Here is a 23,968-nt window from a genome sequence, read left to right as displayed (position 1 = left end):
GCAGCTCGACGTCTTTCTTGCGCTCGTTGGCCATGAATAAATACGAACTTCGTATAGATGGTCGTGGTTATCAGCACCCGTTGTGTCGCACCCGGAAGAGTATTGTTGCGGTAACAATACCATTTCAATATTTCGCGTTCGAATGTCGCCTCGCGCATTATAGTATGCACGATCGACAAATACAAAATACCGTCGTCGCGATTCCTGATGCATTTATTCACTTGCGAAGATATAATATGAATTATTAATGCGAAAAAACGTTGCAACGTAACCTTTTCTCGAAGATTGGAAAACTATTATTCCTAGATCTGTGTCGTAAAGAAAGATTTCAAATAACGACAGATAAAGTATACTTATTTTTAACGCGTGCTGTAAAGAAATTGCTAATAAATTTGAATTTTTTTTAATATAAATCTGTTTAAAACGTTTATGGTCAGAAGTGAAATATTTGAAATGACCTTTTTTGTTAAAAACACATTTCTATTCTATTTTCAAAATTTCTAAACATCACACTTGGTTCGTTTATACGTGTCAGAAATTTTCAAAAATAAATGCTGCAGATATAAAAATCGCGTTACACGACAATGCAATATACACACGACGGTGCTGCTGACACAGGCAAAAGCACGAAAGCTACCGCACGGATTGCGGAGTTGCTTCCAACGATTCATCCGCCCGTATGTCTGTTCCTTCGCTGACTCTCTCTCGCCTCGTTGTTCGTCACTTACAGTAAATGGAAGTCAAGCAGGTCCATTTCCCCCTTGTGCTTTCAAGCATTTTCATCACTTCGTCACTCGAACCGCGCGACGGTGTCATTTTCATCGCACGCTCCGTGAATCTTTTCGCGACGCTATACGATCTTGTATCCGGGACTCTGACAGTTCGTTTCGAAGTTTCAGTTAATTAATGATACAAAGAAAGGAGGAAGGCAGCGGCGGAGAAAGAGAAAAGGAGAGGAACCGAAGCGGGGAAAAGGACGGCGGCGTGAGTCGTATCAGGGGAAATTGTACTCCGCTCGGAAGACAACGTCTCCTAAAATGAGCTAAGCGAGGGTTTGAGAGTGTAAGGGGTGTATACAACCCAGAGGGAGAGGAGACCGCGTGAAATCACGGAGCCTACACTGTCAGACGCGGGATCGAACGAATTATTTGTAGTCAGGGTTGTACGCTCGCTCCGTTAAATTTCCTGGCGTGGAACGTCCCAAAAAATTGGGATCAGTCAAAGTACAGTCTTTCGCATTAAAAGCTACAACTAGAACAAACGTATGATATTGTGTCATGCTTTTGTACAAAATCTTATACGTATTTCTGTTAAATATGGAATATCGATTATAATATACTACTTGGAAAATGGCAAACTTCTTCAGTTTACGGGATATTGACGCGAAAGAGAATTATTGGGGCGATATTAAGTACATGATACGCGCAAAAATAACTTCTGCGTACGCCGCGTCCCTAAAAAGTCGCCGCTCGAAAGACGAAAGATTAGACGTTTCAATCGTCATAAACGCTCGATAAAAAGTAACACGTATTTCTAAAGTAGAAGAGCAACACGTGTTTACGCGGAATATTGGTTGCCACGTAAATGGTTTCTCCGACTTCGTACGTACTGAAAACCCAGACCATTCCATTCGTTACTTTCACAACATTTCGCAGCTCGCCCAGCGGTGCTTTTGAAAGGAACTGTTTGCAATCACTCGAAATCCTGCAAACAGGGACGCGCATCTGCGTTCACTTTTCGATAGCTTTCAGATGAAAATCGTTTTTGCATTCTTTTATGCCGGTGATTCTCTGCCATAATATCACGCGTCTGCTTAGCAGGAAAATGCTCAACTTTTTAAATCGGTTCGAACCACTTTGCTCGCCAACAATATTTTTCTGCTTACAGAGTAAATAGAAGAGTAAATAAAGAAAGAGTGTATATGAATGAAATGCATCAGATATTTTTGTACTTTTTGTTGCATCACTAATAATTGTATTTATAATCGTAAACTGTAAATGGATCTTGAAAGTCAGTTTAATAATTGTTATATTTTTATTTATATTAATAAGTGAGAAACATCGAATGTTAATTTAAGAATACAGAGTTGTGCATTATTTTAGAATTCTGTACATTAATTTTCGCTTTACTTACATTTACTAACTCAATCTATCTTACTTTGATCTAGCTTTTCAACAAGTATTGAAAGCAATTGCAATCTATTCTTTTCCATCCGTGAATTTTATTTTGCTTTGCTACTGATTCTTTTATATCTCTCACTTTTATCGTTTTATATTAAACTATATATTACAGCGAAAAATAGTTCTTCCTATACATTGATGACAGATTGATTTTAAAAATAAAAAATGTATTTCAAAATAATCACATATCATTATTTTTAATTGACGTTTTGAATGTTAAATAATATTTTACAAATAATCGTTCAACTTCTTAGCCGAAGAGTTTTAGCTGTTTTTTAAGTAAAAGGTGGATATTAATTCAATTACGTCTCAAAATATAAATCTCTATTTTAATTTGATACACTTCTAGGATGAAATTCAAATAAAAGTTATAAAATGCGGATGTAACAAACATATATTATTCTCTCTTATCTTATTCTGACATATTATAGCCAACTTAAACTTTCGCCGCGCGAAAAGAATGAAGGAGATTAATGATTTTTCGACAAAATATCTCTTTCCTTCAATTTTGATATCGTTTGCTCATGGAATGTTACATCCGTGAAAAATTGAATATCTAAGAAGGATGTTGATTCGATCTTGAGCAGAGTTTTCGAATTGTGACGCGGTTTCCGGTTGCCTTCGCTTCCGAACGTTATTTCACCGTGATCTACGCTGCAAATAAGAACGAACTACCTTGTCGGGAAAATTAAATTTTCGCCGGAAAAATATGTAATTAAGTCGTGTTTGTCTCTCCTCTGATAACGACATTTGGCGAACGCGATCTCTCTCTCTCTCTCTCTCTCTCTCTCTCTCAGTCTATGCAGAAATTGTATTTAATTTGCACGAAATTAATAATTTAATAAGCGCGAGTTGCATGTGTGATTTCGAGTTTTGGCTTCTGTACACTAGCTCTCAGTACGGCAGTTCCAGTTCGCTTAAACTTATAATTAATGATATTTTTTACGAATATACATCTTTAGCGTATGTTTAGCGTATTGATATTAAAAATGTTAAATAACATTTTCGGATAAAAGTTTCAAGATATAAATAATGTTTGAGTTACAATAGAAAAGGAAGTTTTTGACAAATGTTGCCGCAGGGAGAAAGAGATGCGCAAATAAATAATGAAAACTCTTCAACTAATTTCAGGTAAGTTTACTTAAGTTATCTTGGAACGTAGTTATTATGATGTTTAACATTATGACATAAAAATTAATAGAAAATGCAATGTTTAATTAAATTTTAGTGGAAAGAAAAATAATATTCAATTTCAAATCAGAAATTAATGATTAATGAGATCAGAAATTAGTAATTTGATATGAGTTATATCAGTTTATAATCTCTTTAAATTTACATTTAACGCTCATACTTTCTATTTTTACATTGCTAATCTTTCTTTTATCTCCTTTCGGGCTTTTTATCACTATATCGAGGTCACTATCCATTAAAGTGATTAGCTTTCAACAATAAATATTTGATATAAAACTCTGTTATTTATCATCAGAATAACTGCAACGATATGCTAAAGAACAATAAGTGTTACACAATTTTATCGTTTGATGAATTTTCATCAAAAATGAAGGACTTCCATTGTTATGTGATCTTGTCTAAAATATCTCGGAGATTATCTCATACCTAAATTGTTATCATACCAAAGAGACATGAGTCTCTTCTTACAACAAAGGAAAACGATCCTGGCATTATCCTTTGTGTCATAACGAATAAGTACTTGTCACTTGAATATCGGAGTCGGAGAGATTGGAATTAATTACAGATGAAACGATGAAATTATAATGAAAACGAATTAGCCTACGAGTACTTTTCGTGACGACTGTTCCTGGATTCTTGACAGATCTATGATTTTTATTCGGAATTCACGTTGTGAAAATCGAGAAATAAAGTGAAGTTTATCTTTCAGATGTCGATTTTTCATAAATTGTGAGGCGGGGCCTACATTTCTGCACTCTGAAATATCGTAAAACGTAGAGCGAGAAACGCTTTATTCATGTCGAATTTACAAGTGTGTGCAGACTGAAAATGTAGACGAAAGACTAGCAAATCCTTTATTTCTGCGTTCAACAATAGGACATCTAATTCAAAGATACATCTTGCGGAATTTACTCTTGGGAACTCTTTCAGAAATATTCAAATATCGATACAGGAATATTTAAATCTGCACGTATATAAATATCGCTTATAATTTTATTTCTAAATAAAAACTCAATGGAAATTTAATTAAAAGGATAACAAATGTATTCATACATTTATATTTTTCTTGCGTGTGCCGTTTATTAAAAATTAAAATATTATCTATTTTATTACTTTCAAACACGTCGGAATACGAATGTTAAACGCGTAATAAATTTTAATGGCTATCAGAAACAGATACCAAGTGCATCCGACCGTGTGTCTATAGTTACGTAATCAATTCATTCTATGGAGCGTTTGCGCGTAGCGCGCGGATCGTCCGCCGTCTTATCGGGCCCACAGCGAGGCGATAAACGATCGACGATGGGGCATTAGGTGTTCCGAACATAGCGGGAAATGATATTCTTGGCACCTAGCGCAAGCTCACCAAGTGTGATGTATATCGTTCAGGGAATTTCGCTGTTTCGCCACTGGGATTCGATGCAATCATGCAGCCCGGGCTAACTTGAAACTGGACGCAGTGAATTTGAACTAATTCGAACTTGGGCTATTATCATTCAATCTTGCCACTATTCTACCGATTGTATTATATATATATATATATATATATATATATATATCGATGTTTTTCGCTCTATTCAAGTATTCTCTCTACAAACAAGGACTCTCACAATGGCGAGCGCGTATATCCTTGCCAAATTTTTAATTAATAAATGAGTAAAATTTTTTTTCCACATTTGTTAAGGAATGCATTGTTACAAACTTTGCATTCATATGATAATTCATTCATGTGACAACTTTGCATTACGCACGCATTACGTTACACTGATCAAAGCATTTTCGAAGATATTAAAACTTTGAATGTGTACAGGCCGAATAACTACTTAATCCACAGATAAAATTCAAACGGACAAACGATTTACATTCAGCCCGAGGTATTTCCATTTCGCCGAACGATTCCTGAATAATTCGACCTATTTTGTGCCATCCGGTGACATTATGAATAATCACGCCATTGTCAGTTCGATGTATAAGGATCAGGACACACGTTCGGATTATCTACATGGCCGCCAGAAGCATGCCCAGCAAATTGAACTCCTGCAAGTTCGGAAGCGACACAAAGGATATTATTCCGATAAAACTGGCCTGTCTCTCGTTATCCCTGCCCTGCCTCTCCTGAAGAGACCACCAACGTAATCGCTTTATATGATCAGTCGAGAGAGCAAAACAGAAATGTTAAACTCGATCGTCTCCTTCCCCCTTGATGAATCGACATGTCCAAGGATCGTACGCGAGAACTCCAGGGAGATTCGCCCTCGTATAATTGCACTTGACATAGCCGTTGCCTTCTAAGATTTAGAAACCTCCGGCGAATCCAATTAAGGGAGTCAGACGGCAGATGCGCGCCCTTCCACCAGCGCTGAGCATCGCTCGTGATCGAAAGTGGACTGTAAACGCGGGGGCGGGATCGATACTATCAGTAGCCTTCAGTAGCTAACGAAATCCTAGAAAATCCGAAAGCAATACATATACTTAGGACGAGGTGCGGCTTAAGTGCGCAGTTTAATCGTCGCGGATAACGATCTAACGGTGACTATTTGAAAGAAACCACGAAAATCCCATGGCGATCGAACTGATCCGGTAATTAAAGATCTCGCGAGTACGTCACGTTACTTTTCGTGATAACCACCTTGAGAATTTTATTTCCCGCTCTTATTTAATCACTCGGTCCATTTTGGAAGCTGTATATCCCGCTCAATGGAAAAGCCAGTAATACAGCAACAAAGACGGGATTCAATGTGCGATGGTTACTATAAGCCACGCGCCTTTTCTATTGTCGTCCGAATCGTTCAGCGCATTACGCTGACCGAAAGATGGACGGTAAATTGCAATTTATAATTTTATTAATAAGAATTAAACGAGTGCAATGTCGCTAATATAATAATATAATATGGTAATATAATATGCTGTGCGCTTCTGGCTGTAGCGCCACTGGTGAAAACACATTGGTTTCTCAAAACAATAACGTGAGAATTGCATTTCTTGTCCAGAAAGTTATTTATTCTGACAAATTTACGCCCGAGGTTTGCCTTAATTTGCATACACAATTACATTTTGTATTCTAAATCAAACATGGACTTTGCATGCAGAAAATTTCAATTTAAATGTTGGATAGCTGTCGCGTTAATGTTGTATTACAATTGTTTTAACAGTATATTATTTAACCTGCATTCTACTTTTTTTTACTTCCTTGAAGAAAATAAATCTTATTTTGTCTTCTATTTCTCGCTTTGCAATTTTATCGTGGAACTCTCCGAGGTGTAAAACTTAACTGCGTTCTACAAAAGGAATTTTATTATTCTTTTTAAAGAATATTAATTGCGTGAATCGCCGTGGAGAAGTAACACATTTCAACATCCGAAAGGTTAAAATGCTTTACAACATTTCCACCAACGGGTTTCGTTTACTCATTAAACAGGAACTGCATCCTCGTTGATTGCAGCAAACTCTTCAAGAAGAATCGACGGGAAGTCCGTTGTTTGTCTCTCAGAGTCAATTCAAAACTCCAGTCGTGGAAAGTATAGCGGATGGGGGGGAGGAAGAGGAGGGGGGGGGGGGGAGAGGGAACAATCCAACTCCCACGGCTTATTTCTGTGAGATTAGACGAATGCGAATCTCCGGCGAGGGGCACCGCGCGACTCCTTTATTCCGCCACGAGTAAATTATTGGCAGAATAAAGTGGGCGAAACTTGCAGCGAAACAACGCCGCGCTCTTATCGTCCTTCAAACTCGCGAACGAGGTTTATGGAACTCGATATGATGCGTACATGAAGTAACGTCAAAGCCGCGCCGTGCGTACACCGGGGAGGCGATCGCCGTACTTTATTGTCGCGAGCAATTTCAGCGTGGCTGAGGAAAATAACGTTTATTACTTTCCTAATTGATTCTCGTCCACGGTGACCTACAGACCCGAACCATTTCCAGAACCTGCCGGCCGGACCTTTCGCGGAGGTCACTTCTCATTACGCGAAGAACTGTGCCGAGACGAACTTAATCGCCATGAGATTAAGAGGGAAACGCTTTCAAGGCGGCCGTGGTAATTGAGGTGTTCCATCGAGACATTTAGGAAGTCAGCCTTTGAACACGAAAATATCGAGGAAACTCTTACCGAATAGCAAATAATGTTCTGTATATCTCTAATATAGCCTCATTTACTTTGCTCGCTTCTGGGCATTGATTAAGAAATTGGCTCATTAATTAAAAAGAAGATGACGAAGAGTGCTCAAGTTTTAATAGTTTCTAATGATCATAAAAGCGTATGACAAATTGAAATTCTTGTAATAACGGCGACAATTATCATTTTATGCGAGTTCATAATTTCGTGCGGTTAATTATCTAAATGTGGGGAGAGGTGATTATTATTATTATTGTACATAACTTATACATTATTAACCTCACTATATTATAGTTCAAAATTCTAGCTCGAAATTAATCATATGTCAATTAATAATTCATTCTTTCGCTGGAATATAAACGCGTTCAGAACACGATGTCCAGCTGTCAGTCCCGAAGCTTCGAAGAGAAAAAGGTTCATTCGCGGTCGAACTGAAAGAAAACATTCTCGTGCAAGAAGCGCCGAGCGACGCATATGTTACCAAATATTCGAGTATCATGATGTCCGACGTCGGGAACTAGGGTTTCGTGGGTGAAAAGATTGTTAATCCACACTCTTGCTCAGAGCGACTCTACGCTCGAGAGGAGCCCCTAGTTCTCGATTCTTTTGAGAACACAAGATCCTCGTGTGCGAATCCTCGATCCTTCCTTCAATTAGAAGATTGAAGGAAGGATCGAGGATTCGCACACGAGGATCTTGTGTTCTCAAAAGAATCGAGAACTAGGGGCTCCTCTCGAGCGTAGGGTCGTAGGAAGCACGGGCGGCTGCGCGTTAGTCGATGCCGCCGCTAAAACTCCTCCTGGCAGACAAGGGTTGGCGAATATCACGGGGCAACAGTGCGCGGACCGCCACCACGCGACGCGGTTGCTCCTTCGCGGTGCATCGCTCTGAGCAAGAGCGGTACCGAGAGACACCCGCCAGCATCCACCGCGAGCACCTCCGAGAAAGCTTGCACCACGACAGCAAGTGACGAAAAAGAAAAAGAAAAAAAAAAAAAGAAAATTGAACGCCGTATAATCGCATCATCGCGCTCGCCGATTTCAATCGAGAGGTAGAGAGGAAGAGGGAAAGAAAGGAAGAAGAAAAGAGCAATAAATATAGGTAGCTATTTAGAACGGAAGCGTCATGCTCGAAACAAACTCTAGGGGCACGATGCGTCGTACCATTAATTTACCCGCCAAACTGAGACGCGGGGAATTGCAGCTCTGTATTAACTTTTTCGGAAACAGTATCGCCAGTGCAGTGCGAATTACTTCGCCAGGACTGAGACAATTGTTATTCCACTGAGAATTTGACAGCGGCGAGGCGATTAAAGACTAAAGTATAAGATTCGTCTTGTAATTCCGAACTTCATTCGGAATATCGATGCATAGGAGATATATCTTCTCGAGCCGACATTCATCTGCCGACATTGTATCGCCGACTAGGAGATTACAACAGTTGATTATGTTGTTTTAATCACTCAGAACAATCTTGATGGTCGAGCACTTTGAAAATATTCAGTTACAGAGATACTAACCGACGGATGTTGAGATAATCCCGAAATACAATCGCGCGGAACGGTAGAACAATCAGAGAGCGAGAGAGAGAGAGAGAGAGAGAGAGAGAGAGAGAGAGAGAGAGAGAGAGAGAGCGAGAGAGCGTGATCCTGTGGGATCAAAGGGCGGAAGTTCGATTGGACATCCCCGGCCAGTGCGTAAATTGGATGTGTCGTGCGATACACAAATTGGATGCGTTGTGATGAAGAGTTTCAGTGACACTTTACCGGAACGGCCGTGAGAGCATCGAGATTAATCGGAACGAGGACTGCCGGATGCTAATATCGAGTAAAAACGGGACTTAGCAGAGCTTCAAACGAAGGTGGCGAAGTACCAGAAAGGGAATCCCGCCTGCGAAAGTTAGCAAAGAGACCGCCGAAATCAATTTCTGATGAAGCCGTGTGCGAGAGAAATGTGGCCGGGAGAGGAATGCCGCACAATTTTACGGTAATTCGCGTGCTTACTCGCTTTACTACATCTTTTCAGACGCGCACCTTAAAGCGGTCAGTACGCCAGCGTTAACAACTCTAGAGAGAATCACAAATCCGTTTATCCGTCGTAAGACGCAATAAGCACTCGGCATTTAACGCCTCGAACTCCTCCTCCTGTCTCCTCGTTTGTCGAAAGGCGCGCTTTTCAGTGAATGTCAATAGATATTTTCCGACAATACTTCGTTTAATAATCAACGGTGCTGACAATTGCAAATTTATATGTATATAGCTACGATTGCAAATACAGCTTTACATTTCAGTTTCAACAATCAGCAAATTGTTTATATTAATATTCCATTGTATTTTGGCGTGTAAGCAATATTAACGTGACACGTATAAAACAGAAAGTACAATCGCGGATAAAAAAATTACTTAAAAAAGCAACTTAATTGATAAATGTAAATTCGTAATTCTGTCGGTAAATAAAATGCATTAATTAATTTGTTTTTTATCTTTGGCTCGTTTATAATAACGCGAAATCGTTGACGTTTTTTGTTTGTAATCTATCGTTAAAATGTGCGCCTTATAAAGACACCCACGCGTTTGGAATCGTCTTCTCTTGAACTCCGCCGACTTTCCTTTCATGGAAAATTAAAACTATCAACAAACTCGAGGGCCATACGTCCTTCTCAGATTTTCCTTACAGTTCGGTGTTTGGTGCGTGAGAAAACGCGCACATCACCTGAAACTTCCGCTAGTACTATCTTGTCGACGTCAAGAAACTTAATACCTTTCAGCCTTTAAAGGAAACTGCGCTAAAAACTTCGACGCTCACGTAGCGTGAGAGATAGTCGTTGAAATTCAATGTAGCGTTTTCGTGGATTTCTTCGGCAGTTTGCCTTTCTTAATAATAGGACAGCAAACCAGTATCGCACGTAGCGTATGATCGGCACGTAAGATAAATGGATCGATCGCTTGACTTCTCATAGATAATAATTCAATTATGGGTACATTAAAATGTCAGTGTATTTAAATAAATAAAGATGATGCAGATCGAACGGATAAATTGCTTAAGTGACAATCTTCGATTTAGCAATTCGAAATAATTCAACTGATCCGGATTTAAGTGAGTTAAGCGTATGTCAAAACGGATGTCAATCAACTCATAAAATAGCACTCATTAGACAAAACAAGAAGTGAAACTGTCTCAACTTGTCAAGCCACGATTATCCAACTAACTTTGACAAAACCGTTCCTCTAATCTCAAATTTAATCTTAACCATACATCGAACTTGTCTATTTCTGAGGCTGACTATGTAGAAATTGTCCTGTTGGAATATATCACATTTGTCCATCAGAAGTTTCGAGATCAGGATGCATCAGTCTATCAAAACGTTTCCGTATTAAACATCGAGTCAGGTTCGTCATAATTTCATTTAAATCACATAATCGATTAGTAATTTTAGTAACAAAGGTTTCAATTCACGTTCTAATTATAAAATTAAATCTTTTATTTAAAAAATCAAGCAATTAGTTAAAAAGAATTTATAAGAATATAAATTAAAAGCAATGATTCATCAGCATAGTCGACATCTATTGATCGTATCTTAAAACTGGCAAATGAAACAGACAAAACCTTTTCTATATTCATCTTTAATTCACCATTAACTGCTTAACAAAAAATAATTTTCTAAGATGCTTTTTTTACAATCGTTAAAGAGAATGAAGGTCTGCGAGTTTAAAGATCTGAATCTCTCTCTCTAATCTTTCTTCATGCGGCTTTTTTGCATTTTCTTCTTTTAATTACTTGATTAGCTTCATTATTAATTACATGTTATACAACAGAAGTTCTCTCAACAGAAGTTCAGGAAAATTTTATTGTAAAAAAACTATATTTGTAGAAAATAACAATATAATAACGTACCATTTCTTTAATGAGTGATTTGACAGAATAAATGACAAATTAAGTAAAATGTTTTATTATACAAAAATATCTTATTATATCTTGAAAATCTTATTATCTTATTAAAAATGTCGATTCTATATTGATATGTAGTCTCATCCAATTATAAATGTACACTTGATACATATGTTCTACTGAATATTTAATTTCGTTATCTCTGTTTAAGTGATCTAGTTTATCACGTAAGTTTTCAACGCAAGTAGGGAAGCCAATATTCATGTCCCACACATAATTTCGAAGAAATTCTTTTAGGGGCTCTGGATACCAGAGATAGCAAACTCAATAATAATTCCGTAATAATTTATTTGTTAAATTTGCATCGATTTTCTTCGTCAATGGCCTCTCAGATTTAACAGTCACGCTTTAAATACAAAGATAATTACGACTGATAGCAATTTTACGTTTAATATAAAACCAAGTTTTCGACGATGATAACTTATCTTTACCTACGTAACTCAGCGGTACGGAATAACTTGCAAAATAATCAGCAAGTGCCGGAAGTAGTATTTGAAAGTATTTCACTTAGTGTCGTCGTCGCTGCGAACACCATGAAGCATTCAGGACACTTCTTGATCAGACACACCTCATGTATTCCCGACTTCCGGTATGCGGCATATAGGAAATACTGTAACTGTCCGTCCTATAACACATCACTCATTCGAATTGAATCACTCGCCCACCCTTTACCGAGAAATACGTGGGACGCACGACCGCAATTTACGGTAGGTCAGGTTCGATGGATATCTACCCCTTTGCGAGATTTCGCATCTTCCGCTCTTCTGTCGATCGGGAAATTTCGCAGAAGGACGCTGGTGCCACCCCTCGCTTGTCGCGGGAGAACGTCGAAATAAAATCAGTTTTATTGTAGCAAGCAAGATAATACTCCTGGCTGACGGGGAGTAAATAATGACACGGACCAGAATTATGTCTCGTAAATATAAAATTATTTATAAGATCGACGAAGAGGAAAGAAGAGGGTATTGATTATGATTAATAGCGCACGACTAAATGAAGTTGTGTTCATTATAGTGGAAGGTGCTAAAGCGGATTAACAATTCAATGCATGTACAATTCGAAAATTGAATATGAACGATTGAACCGTTTATTGCCGCTAGACTTTCATATTTGTTAGGTTTATTATTGTTCTAAGATTATGCATAATTTTAAATTACTTAGAATTAGATATTTATTTTCCGTTGATAAATTTTCTATTTAAAATTAAAAGCATGAGAAATACTCACACAATATGTAAGTTAATAGCCGATTGAAAAGTGTATATTTATAAAAAAAAAACATATTCTTCTCATTTTGTGTATTTCCGACATTAATGTTTTTCAGCCATTTATCATTCTTTTCGTAAGCTGTCACTCATTCATATTAACTTCATTTAAAATCTAACGTACATTATACATGTCGAGCTTTCGAAAATATTTCATGTGTATTTATATATGTATGGTGTCATCTAATTGTAAGGAAAACGAAATGATTAAATTGGATATTGTTAAAGACGAAGAAAATCAATTTATTTTTGTAGTAGACATAATTTAATTATTTGATTCAAATTTATCTCTTTTAAAACTAATATGTTTGACAAATTTTTGTTTTAAAGCAACAATTGCAGGAACAGTAGATCATCACGGTATAATAACATATGCGTAAAATTAATTGTCTTGTTTGTCTTGTTATATTAGCGTTGTCGAGTTGTGTAATGTGTATTTAAAACATTTAAGCGAGGTCAACAATTTCATTACCCGAGTGAAAAGTTAGCCCGCCCGTTAAGCTACCTTTTGCGATTCTCGTACCGTGGTTGTCCCCACATTAAGTAGATTACGCGAGAAAGTTTTTGAGTTTGAGAGAACAAATGTATGTTTCGCCAAATGAGCGACTCACTTTTTCAGTCGGAGGCAAGCGCCTTTCGCAAAATCTCGTAATTCCGATTCGAGACAAGAAAAGTAGAGTAACAAAATTGCAAGATTTAATATGAAATTCGTGTGTAGAAACGCTATAACTCCCAAAATCCTTTTCCGCCCCTTGGTATAAAGAAAAAACAAAAAGGGGAGAAGGGTCGACAGCTGCGCTTCGAAACGAATTTCGTACGCCTTCATAACAGAGTTTGGAACTAACAGCGTTACTAGCGCACGATACTCGTCGTGTAACTATATTACGTCTTAATGGATCTTTCGACTGCGACAAAGGGACGGAGTAAATGTCGTCGGACATTTACCTGCGACCATCGGCTTGTCGTAATTGTGAAAGATGTTGATCTTCCGGTGGCGGTGCGCAATAAGAACAAGTATATCTGCGGCTTGTCCCATCATCGGGAAACTTTATAACTTTTTACATCTCTCGTCTTGACCGCGTAATAACGATGTAGATAAAACTTGTTCAGCCCGAAGACTTCTCTAATCTCGTTTGAAACCCCATTACCTGCCGATGGAAATCAAATTATAGTGGCAGCTTAGTCTGACCGCTTTTCTTTCGCAATCTCGTTTTATATACTATATTCCCAAGCGTTTCGATATTGTTAGATGTTGCTCGTAATAATGCGCAATAACTATTGCTGCTTTCTATTTAATTACAAGCCGGATGTTATCGTTACAAATTATATTATATTGTATATTAAAAATAACAATTGATGTTTTCGTTGATCTTAATGTGTAATGCAAGCAAATTTTCCTCGTGTACTTTATGAAGTAAAATCTACATGTTAATCGTTAAATCTACATATTACTGTTGGTTTCGCACGCAAGTATAAGATCTGTATAAAAAAAGAGCGAGATTAACGGGCCCTGGATACGGATGAGCTTTAAATTCTTGGCATAATTAAAGAGAAGCCCAAAAGTGGCTCGTAAATGTAATACAGTGTCGCAGTTATATTTCTCGGGACGTAATACCTCCATCTGAATTTCATTTGTGCTTGCTTGCCAATTTAATGAAATTATTTCATTCCCGTAAGCCTATTATATTATTTGAAATTGAGAACATCGGATCTTCCAAGTGTAAAATCGGCCGAGCGTGATATCGGGTTAGCCGGTCGAGAATTTATATGAATATTTCCATTAGCAGATTACTTTATTTTTCAATTATGCGGTCGAGCTTTGTTACGATCGCTGTATCCCGATAATTGTTGTAAATTATAATTAGGACATATTGAACGTGTACAATAACGCCCCATCGCCAAAAACGAGCCTCAAATAAGAGTTTCGAATAGATAAGAGTTTTCGAATGTGGATTAAATGTAAAATACTTTTGCAGAAAGAGAACTTTTCTTTACGCGAGATATACTTTTTTTTGCGCGGATACGCTTCTGATACCGAGTGGAGACTGGTATCTATAACACGAGCGAATAAACTTTTCGCCTATAAATAGCGAAAAGCTAGCGCAAATAGTTTTGCGAGAATACTTGTACAGCGAGTTACCTGATTTATCCGCAAGTACTTTCTCGATTTTATAGATAGGAAAGAAGAACATAATAAAACCTATCGAGTCCAATATCGATTTCGTATACAGATGAAGAAACTTCATCATCCAAACCTATCGCGTTCAATGATATTTGCAAGAAATATAGAAAATTATTTATATTATAAAATGTTATTACAATAATAATTTCGGTAAAACCAGGTTTAAATAAAAAATTTATACCTGCAAAGAAAGACATTTTTTAATTATAATATATAATATATAGCATACACCAATGATTTTAGAATCTATATATCGCTCGATTTGAACTTAATCTCACGATACGATCTGTTCTTTTGCAGATGAGGAGAAACCGGAAGAGCGCCTCGAGTCGTCACAGAATCGACGACTGATTATGACGCGCGTCCGCACGCGGCGGCATTTCTCTCGTCTCCTCCTGTTGTTCTCTTCCTCCGAAATCCTCCAGGCACGCCACTGCCTGACCCTCCTCCTTCTTGGCCTTACCTCTCTCCGCACAGTCATATCGTGCGACGAGAAGACGAGGCCCCAGAGCCGTGACCTGAGCGCGCTTCCCCGTTACCTTGACGTAAGAAGATACTCGGAGCGGAAAGACCTCTACGCTTCCAAACTGATTCCGGAATGGATGCAACACGAAAACGAAGCTTCGAGCATGGCTGGTCAAAGTGTTAGCGACGTAACCGGTAATGATCATCCCAGTGATTCGCTGAAAAGTCGGAGAAACCGCGATGGATTCGATTTGTCAGTGACAAGACGAGATTACTTCGACGATGATAACTTCGCGGGCAATATTAATGATCAAATGCATTCTGGATCTGCGAGTAATTATCCGAAAGGAAAATCTGACGATCGATTAGATGAACCTGCGAGAAATTGGCGAATTAGTAAATCGATCAATTTTGTCAGTATGAAGCAGCGTGAAGAAAATGCGAAGAATTGGTTGGACGATCTAATTAAGAAGCGACGTGATGTGCCAACGATTCAAGTTACTCCTTATGAGGTGAATCGGGCTGTGATGGACAAAGTTCAATTTCGCGATAGTGATAATGAAGCAAGTTCGACGATTTTAAGCGGGCCTCGCCGAAGTGTCGGCAATCTAGCCGAGAACTCCGTTAACGATCGCGATGCAGAGAACGGATTAATCCAAGTGTCGATCGATCGATTGCATTCGCGCGAAGTTTCGAGTGTCAGTCATTCGTCGGAGCCGACGAGAAGCCACCGGGATCGTGATGAAGTCAGTTTCGACGGGGGTAAACGGACGAGTGTAAACGATGGTAATTTATTCGCCGAAACGCCCATTAATCGTGCGAATGAACGCACGAGCGATTATTCGGCTCATCGTAGTTTGCGCTGGAGCGAGGCCTTAACCCGATCGAGCGAGCACGATATTAATGTTCCGGCGGAGCGCCCCGATGATCTCGCGGATGATCGAAGCGATCGCGAGAGCTTCGGCTTTAGAGCCGCGAGGCAAACTCATTTAAACCGTCGCAATATCTACGCGCTTGATAATCGAAACGGCGGTGCGCGCGGATCTGAGAGCTCGGCCGATCGGCTTCGCGAGAGCGACGGTTTCGTAATAAATGGCATCCGTAATGAGTTTACGGACTCCGCGAACGCGAACGGTTCAAACAACGTCGGCGCGATTGCGATTGATGCAGTTGCCGACGACTTCGACATTGGCACCGCCTCGATCGGGAACCAGGCCGAGCCCGGCGGAATTTCGGAAATCGAGAATCGAACCGACGTCCACTTGGAGTACGTCGACAGTCCTTTGAATCTCGATGAGGTGGAAATCCATGGGGCGAATTGTCATAACGCCGCATGCCCCAGCGATGACATATCGGTGATTAGGAGGACAAAGTTTGGAAGAGCGGAGGAATCCAGCGGGGATCAAGGATACGGGGACGGGGATCGTTTGGCGCGAGTAAACGACATATCGATAACGCCTGGGAACGACAGCGATACCGTTATCGACGTCGACAGCGAAGCGCCTTTCACCGGCTTCGAGGGTTCTCAGAAATTTCCTGTAAAAATCAATCACAAGTCGCCGCCGGTGCCGCCGCAAGTCGAAAAGTTTGACAGGCGGCACTTCGGCCCGCACAAGGAGGACGTACTTGAAGAAAAGGTACCATCTACATGGTACCCGAACACCGTGCTTCCCGACCTACCGAAGAGTCCCAGCAGAGATGTGCTTCATCGCAAGACGAACGACGACGGTGCCGACGATGGTGACGTAGACGAGGTGGATGAGGAGGACGTTAGAAGCGAGGAGACGACAGAGGGGGACAGAGGGCGGAATGACATTTACGATGAATCATGGCTACCCGGCACGTTGTCGGGAAAACGCTTGTCGAATTTCTCGAGCATCAAGCCCAGCACCGATGAAAAATTTGCAGTGACCTTGAACACCGCGGATAGTGAGCTCGAGAACGCGACTCGCGAAAGGAATGATTTCGACAGCAGCGTGGAGATCGATGTAACGACGCCGAGTGCGAGATCGGTGGAAAAGATAAATATAACCATCCTGGGTCTCTTTGAGATGACAAACAGGACGGTGTCGAGACCGGAAGGATCCAGCGAGCTTCAAGCGGCCAAATTGGCGGTCCGGCGCGTCAACGACTTGAATATCTTAAAGCGCTTTCGCCTGCGGCTTATTTACAATGATACTAAGGTGAGTCAGCCGGAATACGAAATTCAATGTTGTTGTTATTTAGCAATTGGCACGTCGACGGAAATGCGTTTACTTTTAATAACTAAATAATTAATACGATTAGAAATTCTTCTTACACAGAAGTTCTGATAAGCTGAAAAACAAGTACTGTAGTAATACGCAAGTTTCAGAAAATAAAAATTATACAATGGAGACGCAAATTAAAATGCAAGACAAATGAATAAACTCCCGATTGAAACAATTCCGCACTTTCGCATCATTACCGTCCTTGTTCACAATTGATTTCCGTGTTCGATTATCGATAGAGAACTGTGTAATCCGTGAAGTTGTACGACAGATCCCGTTTGTCTTAAATTCCAGCAGCAGGGAATTATTGGACGCAATCTCTCTTATATAAATCGATCATCAGATTATTTCTCATACATTTCTTCCGCCAACCATTGAAAAATATTATTCGCATTTATTCTGTTTCGTTAACCAAGCAGCATTATGACGAAGGATGCGAATTGTGAAGTTATGCGATAATTGACTAGTTAGCAAATCTTTATTCTTTCCTGTGGGAGATATCCTTTTTATCGTATTCTATTTTTTACGTAATTGCATATAATTTTTATTCCGCATAAAATTGCCGTCTGTCTTATTTATTGGCGAGATGTTAATAAAATTCCATCGAAAACGTATCAAATTAGAAAAAGTGAAAACAAAAGCGAGAATTAAAGTCCATGCGAATTTTTCAGATCCTCTCAATTGTCACTAACACGTTGCGCTGGGATTTTCGGGGCTTTCGGCTTGAAATTTATAGTTTATTGGCAGCAGCCTTCCTATCTGCCCGCACTCGTCTTCTCGCTATCGCTTAAACGATATTTAGAAATGGCACGCGCGTATTGCTCGCCGAAAAATTGAGGAATGTACCTAGATGATGGCGATTGACGTCACAGGTTACCTCGTTACGTTATGAGCGACGTTAAGCTCACAGAAGCAATGATAATTTCACCGGAATTACTTACTTTTTCCTCTGCTAGTCAAATCTGCATATAGTATATATATATATATATATATCAAGATATATATATATATATATATATATATATATATATATGTGTATGTACTTGACGGTCAAACTTTTATTAATTCTTCTGCATCGATGCTTAAATCACATCATCCTTTCGGTAATCAGTAGCTGCTCATTATGAAATCTCCCATCGGAGAGTTGAAAATATCATTTGGAACTCTGTTCCTCGCGTGTTCGCTCTTGTAATTTGCGAAAAATAGTTTTGCATTGGTGCATTGAGGCGTCGTAATAATGCGCTCACACGAGGCGCATGATGAGATATGCAAGGTCTTCGCGCGCAATTACTTTGACGTTATCACGGAAATGCCGTGTAATACGTGCGATATAAGGAAAGCGCGGATTTGCATAATGTAAGGCACGAGGGAAAAGGTGAAGAGGTACCGCGAGTATGCCTCAATATGAGACGCGAGATAAATAATTTGTCTCGCGTTTGAAAACGCTTATTAATTAATCTCGAATCTGTGACTCTTAAGGTCTCTAAATTCCCGCCTAAGCCTCTGAAACTACTCCTAATCTCAGTTCGCAAATTCTCTGTTTGCCCAACATTGCCGCATGGTCTTCCGACGACAAACCGAAACCGCTGTCAGATGCCTCGCTTCGGAATAGCTTTGAATATCTTCTGGCAGCGCGACCTAACTACCATAGAGCGCTCCAACGGTCTGCGGTGCTTCCATAGGAAATACTCTTCGCAATGCTCGCTCAAGTTGCGCTTTGAAATATAATGATGGCGATCGGTTCCCCTTTCGTCCTTCGGTTACACAGACTCGCGCCAATAAAGGCCGCTTAAAAGGAAAAACAATATAAACTAGCAAAATGCTCGTTTCCGTGCATTTCAATGAAGTGAAGTATAGAATAATTGCGACACGGGCAATCTAGATTTTACTTTGTCAATTCGTGGAGACGTTTCATATAAATGTAAGCGGAAATACGATATGTTTAATTAAGACTCTTTTATAATATGCTGTACGACTCCGTTTACGCTTCAGTGAGATCGCTGAGCGGATAGACAGATTTCTCTCAAATTTTCTCGTCTTCTTCTCTCACTTCTATTATAATTTACATTTCCTCACGCATTTTACACCGCGCCCGTAGGAAAAAAAATGGCGAAATCAGCACATCAAGCGAGACCTCTCTGGCTCTCCTAATGTTGCTTCAGCACATGCGGAGTTTCTCGTCGCGTAAGGAGAAATGCTATGCATATATGTAAATGCATTCTTTTCATCGCCAAAATATTTCAGGATTATTTTAATATATGAAACCTTGGGATTAGATCCTTAGATAGGGATAGATCCTTTATCCCTATTTCCAGAAAGACGGATTCTGATGCCGCGTGAAATGACGTTTGTTTCGAAACGATTCATTGTAAAATCTATTGTCTTTGCGTCGGGATGGGAAAGGGGAAATCTCGTTTTCAATATCGAGTCTCGTTAATCATTTCGATACGACTCGCGCTCCGACGATCATCTGAAATTCGGACGGATTTCGAGTAAATTGGCGAATGCACTGGCGTGCATACCGAATGCAGTTTACAAAACAAGATGACCTCGTGTTTACTCTAAAAGTGGAGGAGCGCGAGTGGTGGTAACGAATTGTGGTTTGGTCACGAACGCGGCGCGATTAAACCGACGTTTTGTTTCGTCCGCATTCGAATGAAGGCAAAGCGCCGGGAATTACCGCGCGTTTGAGAGTTCACACCGTGGTACGCCTTCGCAACATTAAATCCTAAATAGTTTTGCGCGTACGCGGCATTTATTTAATGGAGCGACAGTCGCCAATAGTTATAAAATAACACCTGTCGAACAGAATGACGCAATGACGCAAGTCAGAATTTTATAATGTACATTAATATTATAAATTCAGAGTATACTGTAGATCAGCACATCACCGTCATTACGTATTTTGCAATTAACAAACACTTTTAAACGGGAACATTCGCAGGTCGTCGTAGAAAAGCTGACGAAATAAAAGAGAGACCATTCGCCTTTTTCGATCATCCCCGTTGACGTTTGTAATTACACTTGAGAGAGCGAGCTATCCTTTTAATATTTTATAATGTATCGTCGTTAAGACGCATTGTACTCCATGTACAAAGCCGGACGACATGGCGTAATCTTAACGGAGTAATTCAAGACTGAAAACTGTCTTTCGCATTAAAGGAAAGAACTCGCACGATTCTTCAAAAAAACTGCTTTCTAATAATTTTTTAAATAGTCAATTTCGACATAACAAGCAGGTTTATTGCAATCAGCATTTCTTGGATTATATCCTCTGTATTGTCCACTTTCCACGTATCCTAGATGTTTTTAATCAAATACGCTTAAAAAGCTACAATATCAATTAATATGTAATGTCTATAGATTATCGATAGTAAAATTCAGTATGCGCGATACGAACGTTGTTGGAGAACTTTGCTTCAGAAATGGAGGACATAATTCACTTAACGCGAAATCGTGCTTCACAACATTACTATGCAGGGAAGCGCGCATAAATTTCTGATTGTTCGCTTCGAGTTCGAACTTGCGTGACTTCTCATTCTCAAAGCTGCCACCGCGGGCAGGTATCTCGTTATGAGCAAATCCAAAGGGTCGTGTGGCCTTTAGCTTTGTCTCTAGCGAGTTCTCTGCACACGTAAATGCCTCCGCATCTGTCCGCGAACGTGCGGCATCTCTGTGCATGTCGCGAATCAGCACGTAGACACATTCTCCGTTGAACCGGAAATGCCGGATGAAAACCGCGGGCTATCTGCGATTTAACTAATCTTTGACCGAGGGAAGTTGCAGAAAGCAGCCCCACCGGCTTTTCGTGCTTCCTGTCGAAAAGGAGCAGAAGGAGAAGCGTTGAACAAGCGAAAAGTTTTGTAGATTGCGCATCGGATAAAACAAAGAATAATCAAACTTTGACCTGCTTGAGGAAAGCAACGCAACAACACCAGACTATCCGCAAACCGGAATCTCACGAAATTGAATGAGGAAGATAAGAATCGCTCGGGGGATGCTGATGCCGATTTTGATTTAGATAATATACATTTATTAGCGTATTTAATATTGACGCAATAATGTTTTATGAAAAAAACAAACGCGTACCTTTCACATTTGCAAGGAAATTTCTTACAATTTAAATTATACTTTATGAAGATATATATACGTAATTGTTAAAAAAATTTGTATTCGCGTACGCGACATCGCGATAATTTGACGATAAAACATGCCAAGTTTGCTTGAATTTATAACACGATATCTTGTTTTTTAAACATATAACTTGCATAATATTGTAAATAAAGTTAATTATAATCTAGAACTTTCTTAATTTTTCATCGCATCAAGTTATATGCGAAAACTGACGTGTCAATTTAAATGCAGGATTTCTCATATTTATCATTAATGTAAATTAATGATCGCGATTTATGAGAAACATTCGCTGTTTTCCAGAGATTTTGTTAATTAACCTAACTCATTTCGAAAGAGATTACCGCGCCTTAATAGTAATACGAAAGGTGACTAAGAGAGACCAAATAGGATTTCCTCGAATTTATAATAATTCCTGTCGTTGAGTTTACAAAATAGTACAAATGTAATTAAGACCGGTAAATTAAATAGATATGGCAAAGAGATTAATACAATTTATATCTATCACTTAATTTTAATCCCAGGAATATAGAATTATATTTAGAACTATATTCATTTTCAAAATAAAGCTTTCATTTCTAGACTCGTTTCAAATGCAACAAATTAATATAATACATTCATGAATTTTAAGTAAATAACGCGATAAAACCTTTTTTTATCTTGGAGCAGTATACAGATTCCGTCCAACCAACTAGGAGTTAAATTATTAATTTTGCTATGAAAGATTTAATTCTGGCAAGCGCTACGAATTTAATTTTTGTTGCTTTAAAATGTTTCCTACGGGATCACCAAAAGAGCTTGAATTCACCTCTGGGAAAATTACGAGAGAATAGTTTGTCTATTAATGCACGCAACCACAACGCTAATAAATTATTGATTGTGCAACATTATCAAAGCGATGCTGGGCCGCTATTGTTCCTGAAATTAATGAGTAATATCGCGGTATTTGCAGCGAAAACTTGAAGAGTTCGATTTGACAAGTTCGAAGCACCTTGCATGCTCAACAAAAATATAAGCAAAATTAACTCTTCGTGGATTCAAATCCTAATTTAATATAGCAAAAGAACATTCTCTATGACTTTCAAAATTAATATAATTATCTCATCTTTTCCCTAGACTATCTTTTCCATAGACATAATTCTTGAAGAAATCATCTTTTTTTATCTTTCTTTTCAGAAAAATAATGCGAATTAGACCATATGGAAAAGAAAAGTAAAAAAGATGGGAAAGATATTACAGTCACAAATTTAACTTATCGAAAAGCTTTCTTCGCGCTGCCACTTTTCTCTTCGAAGTTCCGAAGGCTCTTGAAAACCATCGGCATGAATAATTATATGCACGTACGTTTGCATGTCAAGATATTGCTTACGTAATGCGAAAAGATTAGCATATTGCTGAATCACGATGTCGTCCAGTGAAAAGGTGGCGATAAAAATTTCTCTCACTGAAACAGAAAGCTCTTACTTTCAAGGACGGCAGCAACGTACGTGAATATAATGCCATCTCGATCGCAGGGTGAAATTTTAATAAAAGTAATAATAATTTATCGGGTGGTAGTAATAGACGTGTTTTGTCATAATGTCAATAATGCAGAAAGAGATTTATAAACGAAATATTTTGCTCGCATGTCGAGAAAATATTTTTCGAAAAATGTTAAATCCGTCGACGTTGTGATAATGAATGTCAGCGGAATTTTCGCTCACTCCTCGCTAGTCGAACGCATGAATTTTCGTTGAAATTCCGTTACAATCGATTCGCGACTTCGATAGAAACCCGAAGTGCACACGCATGAGTGCACGTCCACAACAACGAGCATACACATGCAGAAATACCTGTTTGATTCTGTTCCCCAAGGACGTATAGATTATGCGCGATCAAGTTTAGGCGCGACATTAAATTTGCCCGTATTTGGAATTCTCGCGTGTATTACGTTCGACGATGGAACGCATCGCGTTCGATATCGGAGGAAACTCGGACGAAAATTTATTCCAAAATCAACACACACACAACACGCCATCGACCTCGTCGGCGACTTTTTGGTCGATACGAAAAAAAATGTATCCCTCGTATATGATATCCGTGAGACCGCGACTTTCCTGAAAATTAATATTTCGAGTCTTCCTCATTTCTCTACGACGCCATGCTCGTATCAGCGTATCGCTTTTATTTAAATGTATGCCACGCTGCTTTCCGCTTCAACGAGCCCGTCGCAAGTTACATAATAATGAAGCATCAAAATTTATTT

The 23,968-nt window shown here is 39.1% G+C and overlaps 1 protein-coding gene across 5 annotated transcripts in view; it reads left to right on the top strand.

The window, feature by feature from the left end:
* The first annotated feature begins 8,300 nt into the window (after positions 1 to 8,300).
* Positions 8,301 to 23,968, top strand: part of GABA-B-R3 (gamma-aminobutyric acid type B receptor subunit 3) — a 60,806-nt gene continuing 45,138 nt past the window's right edge. For 4 of the 5 annotated variants that reach the window (XM_011639195.3, XM_011639194.3, XM_011639196.3 and 1 more), the window contains exons 1-2: positions 8,301 to 9,470; positions 15,179 to 17,526. In XM_011639195.3, the coding sequence (XP_011637497.2) occupies positions 15,232 to 17,526 (2,295 nt within the window). In that variant the 5' untranslated portion in view covers positions 8,301 to 9,470; positions 15,179 to 15,231. The remainder of the gene's footprint in view (positions 9,471 to 15,178; positions 17,527 to 23,968) is intronic. The other variant, XM_089082054.1, reaches the window with a different exon arrangement.

Source organism: Pogonomyrmex barbatus, unplaced genomic scaffold (genome assembly GCF_055798465.1).
Source record: "Pogonomyrmex barbatus isolate J1 unplaced genomic scaffold, ASM5579846v1 scaffold5, whole genome shotgun sequence".
Lineage (NCBI taxonomy): Eukaryota > Metazoa > Arthropoda > Insecta > Hymenoptera > Formicidae > Pogonomyrmex > Pogonomyrmex barbatus.
Note: the sequence above shows the minus strand (reverse complement) of the source record. Positions and strands in the feature narration are given on the sequence as shown.